The 14408-nt window shown below is 44.0% G+C and overlaps 1 protein-coding gene across 4 annotated transcripts in view; it reads left to right on the forward strand.

Annotated features, from left to right (window-relative positions):
• The window catches only part of AIDA (axin interactor, dorsalization associated), a 45080-nt gene that overhangs the window by 10714 nt on the left and 19958 nt on the right, over positions 1-14408 (forward strand). For all 4 annotated transcript variants that reach the window (XM_053308542.1, XM_053308522.1, XM_053308527.1 and 1 more), the window contains one exon: positions 11995-12048. In XM_053308542.1, coding sequence (XP_053164517.1) covers positions 11995-12048 — 54 coding nt within the window. The remainder of the gene's footprint in view (positions 1-11994; positions 12049-14408) is intronic.

A 14408-nucleotide genomic window follows, 5' to 3' on the forward strand; every position in this document is an offset into this window, starting at 1 on the left:
TACACACAACTTAACATATTCCCATCCCACATTTTTCTTTCTTCACTCCTTCCTCTGTTTCTAAAGCACCTGACTCAGTTCATTATTGCACTCGGCTGCTCTGGACCGTCCCCCTGAAGTCCAGGGGTAAGAGTGCCACTGGTGAGAGAACACTGCTGGTTGGCCAGATGCCACACTGGCATGCACACAAAACTAACAGGGATATAATGGACGCACACAGAACTACGAATGAGTGAAAACTATGAACGAATGAAAATAATGGGCACACACACAACTGAGGAGGAGGAGGGGAGAAAAGGTTATCTGCTTAAACTTGACAGCTGAAATCCTGAAGGTTGAAAAATAAGTCTGGCTCCTATGTTTTTGGATTGGCTCCAAGATCCAAAGAATATTTGTCGAGGCCTGATTTAATCTGTAGGCTAATGATAAAAGTGACCCTTTCCGGCTATTGCTTTACACACCTGCCTTCCCACAATATGTCTGGCCTCATATTGACATATGGAGCTGTCTTCTACTAAGTCAAAACTTTGGCACATATAGCTCATTATGGTCTGCACTGATTGGCAGTGGCTCTCCAAGGTCAGAATTTTGGACCAGCTGCAGTTTCTGAACGCTCTTCAAAGGCAGTCCCACATAGAACACATCGCAGTAGTCCAACCATGATGTGACTAGTGGCCAGATCTGTCTTCGCCAGAAAAGGGTGCCACTAGTGCACAAGCTGATGCTGTGCAAAGGCACTCCTGGACACAGCAGTCACCTGAGTATCCAAGAGCAATGCCAAGTCAGGAGCACACTATGATTTTGAACCTGCTCCTTCAAAAGAGTACAATCTCTCCAAGAGAGGCTGTACACCCAGCCTAGGTGAGCTTTTGTACTGTCCAGAAGGACTTCTATCTTGTCTGGATTTAAAATCAGCTTGCTAATTCACATCCAATCTGTCATTTCCCTCAAACACTGATTCAAGATGTTCATTGCTTCCTTGAACTTGAATGGAAGTATGAGGCAGAGCATGTTGATTGCATCCAGACAAAACCTCTGGACAACATGGAGGACAGAATGGGGGGACCCCACAGGTTAATGGCCATAGCATTAAGTAGCACTCTCCCAGCACCACATTTTGGATCTTTCCTTGAGATAGGGCCAGAACCAGAGTAACATTGTACTACCCAATCCAACCTCAGCAAGGTGGCTCTGAAGGAATACCATGGTCTATGGTACTGAAAACAGCTGAGAGGTATAGCAGAACCAGTAGGGACACACTCCTTGTGTCTAGTTACTGATAGAGTGATCTATCAGGGGAGGGGGGGAAGCATTCTTAGTGCCAAAACTGGGTCAGAATCTGGACTGAAAAGGCATCCAGCTTCTAATGATTTAAATATTACACTATAAAGCTAAATGTTAAGCAGATTATTGCAGTTTCCTCCACAAATTCCATTAGTATATGGGCAAGGAGAGTCTTAAGTCATGAGAGCTTAGATTTGCCTCCAATGGGTGATCTTAATTTACTTAGGACCAAGGGTGTTAGTGTAACCTTTCAGAGGAAAATAATTAAAATAAAAATGCTGTTAGGAACAATGGTCCACATTTTCTGTAGCGTTAGGAGGGTGGAGCAAGAGCTCCACCTTCACAGGAAGCCGGGAGACTAGCTGCACTGAAGGCTTGTGGTGCTGGTCTATGACAGTTACAATAAACTTACTTACTTACACTGAAGGCTTGCTGTGCAGCCCAGTGCTTGGGGAAGGGAGTGGAGAAGTGAGCCTTTGCCTGTCTCCCATCCCTTCAAAAGCCCTTCTCTAAATATGCCCCTGTGGGCTGCGTAGGGCTTAGGGCAAATATGTCCCTGAGAGCTCCCTCCTAATTTGAGCCACTGTTTCTGATTATCTTAATCCAAACTAGTGAGAACATTTGTTTACCTCGACAAACACACAAATAAGAGAGATCTTCCTGCCTGACACTTGACTAATAGAATTGTGTCAGACTTATTCTCTAGGGAAATACCATTCCATGATCCAGAGATCAACAGGGTCTCTTATTTTCAAGTAATGTGTTGAAGAAACATTTAACATGGCTAACTGGTCATCTCTGTTTGCTGTAAGAGCATGCAGTGGGATAAGATCTTCTTAGTCACTTAAGCAAGCTTGAACACAGTATTGCACTTTGCAAAGAGTGTTGTTTTCTTGTATTGGCAAAAAGGGTAAAACATCTGGCATTGTGCAGGGTCATTTACCCAAGAGCACCCAGATATGAGATAGCAGGATATCCAAAAGCTCAAAGTACACCAGTAAATGCTGACAGTCACTTAAATATGATTGCTGGTATTCACTAATGCATATCCAAAAAGTGAGAAAATAGATACCTTGTTTCAAGCTTTTACAAAATTAATTTGTGATAATTGGCCTTTACATGTGAATGTCAACTTCTGGACATTCATTGTAAGGTGTTTTGTTTTTTTTAAGCATTCTTCTAATTCTTTCAGAAATATTTTGGTCTTTAGCAAGTCCCTCGCCACCAGAGAATTAGTTAACCTAAAAATAATTAGGACAAATTGTCTCAATTTTGCTGTTAATTGCAGCTGGGAAAGAATTGCAGCTGTGTGCATTATTTCATTCAAGTAGCATTGGAAACAAGGAACACTGTCAACCAGAAAGTCCTCCATCTCCCATTCATTTCAATCGGGCTTACACAGGAGAACTTCTTGGTTTGTGTACCAAACTATGTATTACTGGTAGCTGCAAGCAAATCACACAAACAGCAGTCTTTTGAATCTCTTTGCAAAGAGCATAGATAGCCTTTTCCTTTTTAATAACTCTTTCCAAACCCTGGATGCAAAAGAAGCCGCTAGAGAAAGAAGGGATTGTCATATTTGCAAAATCATCTTTAATCTCATTAAACGTAACTCTCAACTCTCAGAGCCTTGGAGGCAGGATGTCCGCAAAGTGTTTACCGCTGCCTTCAGTGAGCTGGCAATGTTTGTTGTTGAGGCTGAGCACCAGGGACAGCAGGGAAAGTGCTATGAGGGATTCCATGTCTTCACAGAGTTCCTTTGTGATCCAGCATGATTTTGCAAGAAGCACACAAAAAACACCCAGATCTGAATGCCCATTACCTTGATTGGCCCCTTATATTATCCAAAGGCAGTATCAGTTTCCTTCCTCACTTCCTCAGGATATTTGGGTTAAAATACTCAAAACCTGAATGTCAGCTGGGCTTCCCATCAACTCTACTCCCTTTTAAAAATTGCTTATAGTCATAGAATTGCTTAGACCTCTCAGTCTCCCCCTCTTCATCATTTGCTGCTTAAGGTGGATGTGGTCAAAAAGGAAGCTTGAATTATGCTAGCTATAATGGAAGCACAAAAGGGTGTGTCTCCCATTATCACATTATAGTCTTCCTTTAGCTAAGTATTCGTATTGTAAGTGGGAAAAGGCTTTCCATTGTTTAAATCTCTGTATTCCTAAGTTAGTAGCTCCCTTCTCCTAAGGTCTCTAGTATTAAGCAAATCAAATGAAGATTTTTAAAATCTGCGGCCTATGTAAAAAAGGCAAGCCTTTCAACAATTTTAAAATCCCCAAATATGTATTGATACAAACCAAACTTTTATGTTGAACAAAAATGCCTTAACATGGAAATGGCTTGACTTTAAATCAGTTAAATATGTCTTGACTAACTTTCACCTGTTAAATAGCTGCAGCTTGCTAAAATTACTTTGTGTTCAACATTTCATCTCATTAGATCTGTGGCTCCCAACCTGTAGTCCGCAAACCACTACTGGTCTCTGAGGTTCCTGTAGGAGGTCTGTGGTAGGGAAAAGATAATACAACAACATAATCCTGTGTACCTCTTATGTATCATCTTCTTTTCCCCACTGTTAGGCCTGCTGCAGGTAAACGTAGTGTGATAAGTGTCAGATGTTTGTGAGTGAGCATAATAAATTATTAGAAATAGCTGCATTTTTAATAGCCCTCGAAATATAAGTTTGACTCCTGTCATCCATGGGCTGTGTTTAAAATGGCTTGCTTACGTGGTGGTCTGCAGAAGCTTTCAATGATGATGTAGTGGTCCACATAAAGGGAAAGATTTGGAACCCCTGCATTAGATTGTACACATTGTTCTTGTCAGTTTTAAATTGCTGTACCTTGCTGGGAAATATATAATGCATTGTTCTATTCCATGTTGTGTTTAAAACCTTTTGTACCACATAGATGTGCAAAAAATTTAGATAGAATTCATCTTCTGATTCTACAGTTCTCAAGCTTTCTAAATATGCTTGTACTTATGCTGCTTTAGTCATGGACTGTGAGAACTTTCGTTGATTTCCATATTCTTTTGGGATACCTATAAATTGCCAGCATTATTTTTAAAAAAAAAAAAGGTTTGTGTGTGGCAACTGGAAAGCAGACAAGTGCAAAATGCTCTTGAAGTCAGTGGGACACTAGGATTGTGCCTTGCAGACTGCTTTTGGATGAGTGGGACACCGTTTCTAAGTCTATCAATGGATATTTAGCCATGCCAGCTCAATGGATGGTGGCAGCGGGTGGGATCAAGGGATACTAGGGGGCATCCCAGAGTGCCAGAACACTCAGATATATGAGGGAAAGTTGACGTTATTCCCCTGTCTGGAAAGCAAAAAGCCTAACATTGGTAATTGGACAGAGCAGAATCCCCCCCCTCCTTTTTTCTGCAATGCAGCAGAGTCACACGGGCTATTCTTATTTCTAGCTACCGGGAATGACAGATAGTCAGGGGTAGAGCTAGGAAGCAGAGCTAACTACATGTTATTGCCCTTAAACGGTTAGAACGTGATAGGGAAAGAGAAGAGCGAGCTCATCAGCTAGAACTGGCTGGCAACTCCCTCTGTACCAGCGAACCCACCATTCTCTACAGCTACAGTGGAAAAGTATAAGTTCCAGGAACATAGAGAGGGCGAAGATCCAGATGACTTCCTCTCCAACTTCGAAAGAAGCTGCAAAGGATTTCAGATGGCAGAGAGCCATTACATGTGCCATCTGAGACCTCGCTTGTCTGGATCCCTGTTGGCAGTGTTCCTGGAGATGGCAGTTAACAACATGGAGGTCTATGGGCTATTCAAGGTCATGGTGAAGCCCCGGCTGGGGCTTACCCCACAGTCTCCGCAAACAGTTTGCTGAATCGTACCAGACCTTTACACACAAGATAAAGAGATCACTAGACACCTGGCTAGAACAAGCAGGTGCCAAGACAGCTGAAGACATAACAGAGCTATTTCAGGTCAAACTGTTCTTGACACAACTTCCTCTGTGAAGCAAGTTTTCTTCTGTGAGCAAGTTTTCAATCAAGCCCCAAAGACCATTGAAGAAGCAGGAGACCTGGCACAGAGGTTTGCAGACTCCAGGGCTGGGGGAGGGGGGTCCACTGGGACATACACCAGGAAACCCTCAAAACTATCCTCACGGAGGGAGGAGCCTCACCCAACCAGGGCTGGAATGGGGACTCCCATCATGCCTGGCAACCCCTGCTCCACCACCAGTGGGCGGACTTTCTGACAAATTCATTCACAGTTGTTTTAGTTATGGGGAGGTGGGACACATCAAAAGGGACTGTGCCAAGTCAATCAGGTTGGCTCTGGAAGCCCTGAGCTGGCCATCATTCCCAGTGTGGTCACTCCCAAGTTTGATGTTGAGACTATTCTGTCCAAGCGATGAGTGAGCGTGAGAGTGGTTGACAAGTCTGTGGTGGCCTGGAGAGAGACGGGAGCCACCATCTCCACCATCTATGTCAAGGACAAGCACCCGGCCAAGGCCACCCAGGTGCATGTGGTGTGTGCCAAAGATCAAGCAGACACACCACTAGTCAAGTTACCATTTCAGTAGGGAAACTGGAAATGAGAATGGGAGTTTGCAGTGATGGAGGACTGCCCTTATGCCATGTTAATCGGAGAAGACCTAGCTCACCATGCCTGGGTAGCCACACATCCAGGGGAGAAGGATACTGAGTCAGCAGAGTTGGATCACTTGTCTCAAGTTACCCAGCAGTGGCCAGTTCCATCCCTTACAGCTGCTGGAGAGCATTCTGAAGGAACAGCTAAAGCAACAACACCAGTCCCAAGACTCATCATTGAAGGTACCAGCAAAGAGGAAACACAGTCATATCCGAGAGCAGAAGTTACACCCAATAACACTAGATTCCCAGTGCAGTCTGGCAGTGCTAAGGAAGACACAGCAAAAGGGCTTGAAGATGAAGACTCAGAAGAAGAGAAGGTTGCCAGGGGCATGGTGGAGCAGTTCCAAAGTGAACAGGTGAAGGACCAGAGTCTGTCTCAGATCTGGGAGGAGGTACACGACAACCTAGCACCTCTCAGCCAGGCCCACAATTCCAGGTTCATCACCCAGAGAGGCCTTCTCTATAGGAAACATCTTCCAAATGGCCATGGGGAGGGATGTAAATCCCTAAGGCAACTAGTGGTGCCTAGCAGATATAACCTGTGCATTCTCAGCCTGGCACACAACCACCCAAATTGACATATGAGTAGGACAAAACTTGTATTGGACTGGACATGGCCGGGATGTGACAGAGTATGTCCAAACCTATGATGTCGGTCAATGAGTGGGGAACAGCAAAGACAAGGTGAAGGCACCTCTACAACCCCATCATTGAGGCCCCATTCCAGTGAGTGGCAGTGGATATCCAACCCAAGACACCTCAGGGGAAACAGTATGTGTTGACCCTAGTGGACTACGCCATTAGATGGCCTGAGACAGTCGACTTAAGCCGGATTGATGCTAAAACCATGAGTCCTGCCCTGATAGACATTTTTGCCAGAGTAGGCTGGCCTCTAGAAATCCTGACTGATGCAGGGATCAATTTCCAATCTGGAGTGATGGAGAACTTATGGGCTAATCATGGTGTGGAATACCTTACATTGGTCCCTTGCCATCACCAGACAAGTGGTTTAATGGAATGCTAGGCACAATGGTCTGGAAGTTTATTCATGAGCACTCCAACAATAGGGACCAGGTGTTGCCACAGTGCTTCCAACAATAGGGACCAGGTGTTGCCACAGTGCCTTACTGAGCGGTGCCACACCCTAGCCTTGGATTTCCCTCCTTTGAACTTGTCTATGGGAGGGATGTTTGAGGGCCATTGCAGCTAATCCATCTTCAGTGGAAGAGGGGAGGAATCCCTCCAAAGGTTAACATCCTGGACTTTGCAGATGAACTCCAGAACACGCTATGAGAGACTGCAAATTGTCAAATCCAAGCTGAGCAAAAGGCATGGTACGATGCGCATGCCAGAGAGCGGACCATTGAGCCTGGAGAGCAGGTATTTGTCCTCGGGTCAGTCCACAGCAACAAGATGCAGGCTGCCTGGGAAGGTCCATACCAGATCCAAGAAAGGGTGGGGGGAGTAAATGATGTAGTTGAGTTTCTAGGAGCCTGACTCAAGCCAAGATTGTATCGTGAACACCCTCAAACCCTACGACTCCCGAGAGGCAATGGTGTTGAACATTCAGCAGATTTAGCAGAAGGAATGGAAGTTCCTGATGACATCTGCCTAGGAGTTCACCATGGCAGCAGGATAGAGGAGATCCCATGTGCACAACCCAGCAGAAGGAGGTCAAACTAGAGACTATCCAAAAATGACTGGTCCCTAGAAAGAAACACCAAGTACATCCAAGGGAATACAAGCATGATTGCAGATACACTACCTTGAGGTCTTCTTGAAAAGAACACCTGAGTTCTTTTTGGGACCTAGAAACTTAGGATACCAACTGTTGTTGGGGTTTTACCCTTAACGTACTCAAAAGTTAAAAGTTTGAAATGCTAACATTTACTAACAATTTTGATCAGTATGTTGGTAGAAAGTAAAAAGGGGAAGCCCTTGAAATCCCTTATTCAACATAGGATGTTGGAAACTCATTTCCGCCCCCCTAGTTGAAATTTTAAAAGGGGATTGTGTAGTGTGTAAAGTGTTATCAGTCTGGACCTTGTAGCTGGGATAGATGACATTAGGGTTAGACCACAAACCAGACCCTGTAATTGGCTACAGTCTCCCACATGGGGACCAATTAAATTAAAAGTCGTCTTTCCCCTCTCTTTTTGAGAGGTTTATTTTCTTTGGTGCGTCTTTTCTGGGGAGCTTTCAGAGAGTCGGTGGGCAAGGAGAGAAGAGAAGGTAGTGAAATGCCTCTCTGTCCCTCTCCCTTACTTAGCTTGAGCTGAGAAGGTGACATGGAGGCCTGTGGAATATAACAGCCCCAAGGACCAGGATCAAAGATATAGTAGGGACAGTGATTGTAGTCCATTTGCGTAGGCGTATTCTCCCCCCCCCATGTTGCCTGGGTGTCTTAATAAGGCTATCTTTCTATTCCCCCCATTTGCTCCAATTTATGTCCTATTTTAATAATAAAGCTTTCTGAATTGTTAATACTGTTTCATGAGTACTCATTGGGGGAAGGTGGGCCCCCAGTCACATGCCTCCCAAGCCCTAGGACGAAGGAGCCAGTTTTCTAATGTTTTCCCCCTCAAAGTGATCACTTTATAGTTTCAGATATTTGGTAAAACTCTGAGGGAGACAGGGTATCCTGTTTGACCCAATCTGGTATACCCTTAGGGGAAGGGTCAGGAAAAAAACACCTTCCCAGGTTGTGAACAGGTGGTGGCAGCAGCAGGATATAAGTCATGGCCCACCCAGAAGGTACTGCGGGGTTTGAACACCTCCCTCACTACAGTATTATTTTGGTTTTCTTTATTTGTGGTGCTTATTTCCTTTTGGTGTAGACTATGACATGCAATTTATTTGGTATTGTTTTCTTTATTTGTGGTGCATGTTCCCTTCAGCTTCTACCTCCTTTCTTTTCTAGCTTCCACAACTTAAATGTTGTGGAAACAAGGAGGGAGTATTGTTTTTCACTGTGTGCAGATCCAACACAAGGTTGTTCAGGGCTCTGGGCAAAGCCCTTTTCATAGGAACATAGGAAGCTGCCATATACTGAGTCAGACCATTGGTCTATCTAGCTCACTATTGTCTTCACAGACTGGCAGCAGCTTCTCCAAGGTTGCAGGCAGGAATCTCTCTCAGCCCTATCTTGGAGAAGCCAGGGAGGGAACTTGAAACCTTCTGCTCTTCCCAGAGCGGCTTCATCCCCTGAGGTGAATATCTCGCAGTGCTCACACATCAAGTCTCCCATTCATATGCAACCAGGGCAGACCCTGCTTAGCTATGGGGACAAGTCATGCTTGCTACCACAAGACCAGCTTTCCCCCCCCCCCGCCATGGCATATTGGGACCCCATGCCACCTCAAGTTTACAGGTAGTCATTCTTCCCACCCCACCGCTCTTTGTGCGTGGGCGGAAGACCTCATTCACTGATGGGAAGGGAGGATGGGAAGAGGAGGAGCTGCTGTTGGCAGCAGTGGTGGCTCTTTTCATCCTCCCCACCAGTCAATGAGCTTTCTTCAAAGGCTCTTCTGAGGACACAGCAGCCTTTGGGAGAAAGTCCATTGGCCAGTGGGGGGAAAGATGTGAGAGTTTGGACAAAGGACTTGTGCTCCTCCTCCTTCTGCTCTCCCTGTTGGCCAACGGGAGCATCCCTTAGGGGTCCAATGATGATACAGTGGCCTCTGGGAGAAGCTCATATTTGTAAAGGGAGGTGCTGGGTGCAGTGACAGCACAAGTGTCTCAGCCGATTCATGCCACTGCTGTCTCTGGTGGCTCCCCGGCTGGGTGGGTCCTCGGCTGGTATTGCTTCTGATTCTGTGTGCACGTATAGAGTTATGTGCACAACCAAATGGTATGGTTCTTTTCAAGTCACTCATATGTGTCACTCATATGCTGTAACAGATTAGAACTACTAATATTATGTTGACTTGTGAATACATATTGGATATTGACTTTGACTGAATTTGTGTGCCAATTGCAATACCAAAGGTACTGGGAACACCCAAGGACAGCTAATACCTGTGCTCCTGCTTACCTTTTTGCTGGGAGCCCCCAAAAGATAACTTGCTCACCATAAATAACTTGCTCACCATAAATAGAGGGTAGGAGGCTCTCGCTTTGATGAGCAAGGGATCCGAATAGCAGTGAGAGGTGGTAGATGTCTGTAGTGGAACATCTTTTCCCTCACCACTGCCTCCTTGGTGCATATACTTCTGATGTTCATGAAAGGTTGGGCAAAGGAAACAGTAAGGTCCTGATGCTCTAGGAAAAGGCACATAAGGACCAGACAACAGGCAAGAAATCTCAGAAACAGCAGGTAGGAGCAGATAAGAAGTCCAGTGATGAACTCCAGGGACAGGTACACTACAAGGGGTAGCCAAATAGAATGGAGATGAGTTTAGACCTTTCAGCCATATCTCATGATTAACTGAGCAATGGGATGCCTTTAAAGTGGTGATTCTCTAAAGTGGTGTTTAGCAGAGGGAGAACAGCTGACCCTGTCCAGTCCCAGCACAGCATCTTCCAGTGGTTGTTGATGGTATCTGCCTTATGTTTCTTTTTAGATTGTGAGCACTTTTGGGACAGCAGCCATCTGTATTTATTTTTCTGTGCAAACGTCTTTGAGAACTTGAGTTGAAAAGCGGTATACTGTACTATATAAGTATTTGTTGTGGTAGCTGTCTGAATACATAGAAGTGTGGAGTGAGCTGTGGGCCATGCCCTGGTGTCTTGGCAAATTATTAAGACTGGCCCTGTTTTTCTTGCAGTAGTCGAATCTCTTTAGTTGATTGATTTTTTTTCAGGCTGGTCACACCTACTTTCCCACGCTGAGACTGTGACCTTTTGAGTCCTTGGCTCCTGTAAATGAGACTTTGCTTCTTCATTTTTCTTAGAATTGGCCATACAAATTCATGAAAACCCTTTTTGTTGCAAGCAAGTAATATACGGTGATGCACTTCCATCTGAATAGTAGCAAACCAGTAATCTAATGAATGACTTAAGCTTTCAACAAAGCAAAATTCTACTTGAGCTGTAAACTTCTGCAGATTACAATATGTTTCTATTATCACAATTGTTTGAACAGATAGTTCACATATCTAGTATTGTACACTCAAACAAATCAAGTTTTAATGTGCTGGCAGGAAAGATGTAACTTGTAACCTTTATTATAACTTAAATGCTTTTAATGTGATTTTAAGTGTTTTTGTTGCTGAAAAATGAAGCTATGTTGGAGAAAGTAACACTTGGAAAAACACTAGCTGTCATGTGGGTGTTTTTTAAAAAGCTTTAGGGTTGGGTGTGGTTCCTGAGAAACAGTTATGAATAATGCTTGCTGGTATCTTGCCACAATTCAATAGATCCTTTTTTTTTTGTTACAGAACCCTGTTTCTTGTACTTCTAAATAACTCGCAAGCAAATATTTTCTAAGTGCATTGCCATTCTTTGACTCTTCAAGTGCCTTCTAATGTGAGATGCTTTCTGCTCGCAACAAAGGGCAGCTGGCAAGTTCAAGCAGCCGAAACACTTTAATTCCAGGAGAGGAAATACAGCCCTAAGCATAGCTGTTAATCCAGGAAAGGAAAGCAGGCTGATATCTTGCTTACCTCCTGGCTCTGTGCTGGGTGGGAAGGGATGTGGGTGGAGGGAAAGAGAAAGAGAAGAAAGCATCTTTTATCCCTCTTGTTTACATCCTAGTGAATTGGGGATGCTTCCCATTAAGCTTTAAGCACACAAATTTACACCCCGGTATGAGCTGTAAGATATGCAGATTCAGTCTCATAGTTGAGTGCCATTTTACTTCCAGATCATGTATACACCACAGTCCTGCTTACATGACAATACGTGCACAATTGTGGCTCTGCATATATGAAACTAATGTAGAAAGTAGCTCTCTGAGATGCCATTGCCTCTACATCTGAACAAGCGCTGTGCTGTGTCTTGCCTCTTTTTCCACACAAAATAAGGTTGCTGTCTCCTCTGTGCATATTCCAGAAAAGATTATCTCTGCTCAAGTATGGAAAAAATTATTCTAACGGCACAGTGTCAAACCTGTTAATTTTCCTCTTTTTCTTGCAGAAAACCTTAGCTAAGATCGCAACATGCTTGGAACTAAGGAGTGCAGCTTTGCAGGTACAGCTGTTCGGTTCCCCCTTGTGATTTCCAGTTCATTAGGTTTTAATAAATATTAGAGGACCTAAAAGTGATACTTATGAAAAGCTGGCTTGTGTATATACTGGGTGACATCCAGACTAATATCTCACTTGCAGAAGTATGTTCTGGTCATGCAAGGGGAAGAAACTTCTTTTGGTCTCCCCCCCCCCCAAACCCTTTCCTTTGATATCCCATATGCCCCTACCCCAAAATATGTTCCTGAAGGTCCCCCCCAATCTTTAAGGAACATTTTGGGGAGCATTGAGCGCATCAGAAGGAGTTTTGACAAAAACCTCCTCCTCCCCTTGTGTGAATAAAACCTGCTTCAGTGAACATGATGTTAGTCTGGATTTCAACCATTGTATTCTAGTTCAGTTCTCTGTTGTGAATCATTTATTACAATGCATGGGAGAGAAGAGGAGAGAGAAAATAAGAAATAACGTCCGACTCCAAATAGGGGGACATTATTTCTGAACATTAAAGTGACTCTTGGGATCTGTATCACACAAAGTTAAAGTGGCATGGATATGTATTAGTAAGCGTACTGAAATCTCCAGTAAAAGTCCAGTCAGAGTACTGAAATCTGGCTTCTTGTGTTCCTCTACTTCACCATTTCAATTTATTCCTACAGCAGGCCTGCTCAACTTCAGCCCTTCTGCAGATGTTGGCCTACAACTTGCATAATCCCTGGCTGTTGGCTACTGTGGCTGGGGATTATGGGATTTGTAGTCCAAAAACAGCTGGGGGGCCTAAGTTGAGCAGGCCTGTCTGACAGTGATTGTACAGAAAGGCACAAAGTCATTGTTCAGCACAAGCTTGTGTATATATTCAACACAATCTGGTTCAGTGGTAGAATACATGCTTTGCATGCAGGAGGTTCTAGGTTCCATCACTGGCATCTCCAGGTACGGCTGGGCAGGATCCTTGCCTAAAAGCCCTGAGTGCCGCTGCTGGTCAGTATAGATCAAGGGTTCCCAACCTTGGGTCTCCAGATGCTGATGGTCCTTAGCCACAAGGATGCAAGGGCTAGAGATAGGGTGTTTTGGGTGGTGGCACTCCATTTATGGAATAGCCTCCCCAGTATGGCACAATCACTATGTTCTTTTAGGTGTCAGATGAACGCTTTCTTGTTCACCCAAGCCATTTGAAAATTTGTTTGTATTTTATTTTAGATTTTTGTTTCTATTGTGCTTTTTGATAATTTTTTTATTCCATTGTTCTTTGCAAACTGCTCAGAGAACAATTGTTATGGGGCAACCAGTAAATAAAGTTGTTAACATCTGGGGACCCAAGGTTGTGTACCCCGGTATAGACGATATTGAGCTAGCTAGACCAGTCGTCTGATTTGGTATAAAACAGTTTCATATGTTCACTAGGGAGCTTAGTTGAGCCATACTGTCTGTGAAGGAAGTAGTACAGATTGAATCTGTTCCACTGATAATAGTGCATTGTAATGAATTATGAAGGTAGTGAGATCAGTTCTGCTCCATAGGCTTGTGTTGGGATTCTATTTGCGAAGCTATATACTGAGAGATTCTAGGTCCTTCTAGCTCAGTGGCTGCTTCAGAACATAACAGCTCTGCTGGATTAGGCCCAAGGCCTGTCTAGTCCAGCATCCTGTTTCATACAGTAGCCCACCAGATGCTTCTGGGAAGCCCACAGGTAAGAGTTTAGGGCATACCTCATCTCCTTCTGTTGCTCCCCAGCAACTTTTATTTAGAGGCATCTTGCCACTTTGGCTGGAGGCAGTCTATAGCTCTCAGACTAGTAGCCATTGATAGACTTGTACTCCATGAATTTATCTAATCCCTTCTTAAAGCCATCCAGGTTGGTGGTTGTCACCACATCTTGTGGCAGAGAATTCCATAGGTTAATTATGTGTTGTGTGAAAAAGTACTTTCTTTTGTTGGTCCTAAATTTCTTGGCAGTCAGTTTCATGGGATGATCCCTGGTTCTGGTGTTATGCGAGTTGGGGAAAAATTTCTCTCTCTCTCCACACCATGCATAATTTTATAGACCTCTATCATGTCTCCCCTCAGTTGTCTTTTTTTCTAAACTAAAAAACCCTAGGTGTTTTAGCCTCGTAAGGAAGGTGCTCTAGGCTCCTGGCCGCCTTGGGATTGCTTTAATGAAACGCGGTATATAAATTTAACAGTAAATAAATAAATAAATAAATCTTGGTTGCCATCTTCTGTATCTTTCCCACTTCTGTAATGCCATTTTTGAGGTATGGTGACCAGAACTTTACACAGTACTCCAAATGTGGCTGGCTGCGGAGAGAGATGCTTTAACCAGAAGTTAAATATGGAGATCCAGACTCGAGTGTCTATATAAATTAT

This window comes from Hemicordylus capensis, chromosome 1 (genome assembly GCF_027244095.1).
Source record: "Hemicordylus capensis ecotype Gifberg chromosome 1, rHemCap1.1.pri, whole genome shotgun sequence".
In the NCBI taxonomy this organism is placed as follows: domain Eukaryota; kingdom Metazoa; phylum Chordata; class Lepidosauria; order Squamata; family Cordylidae; genus Hemicordylus; species Hemicordylus capensis.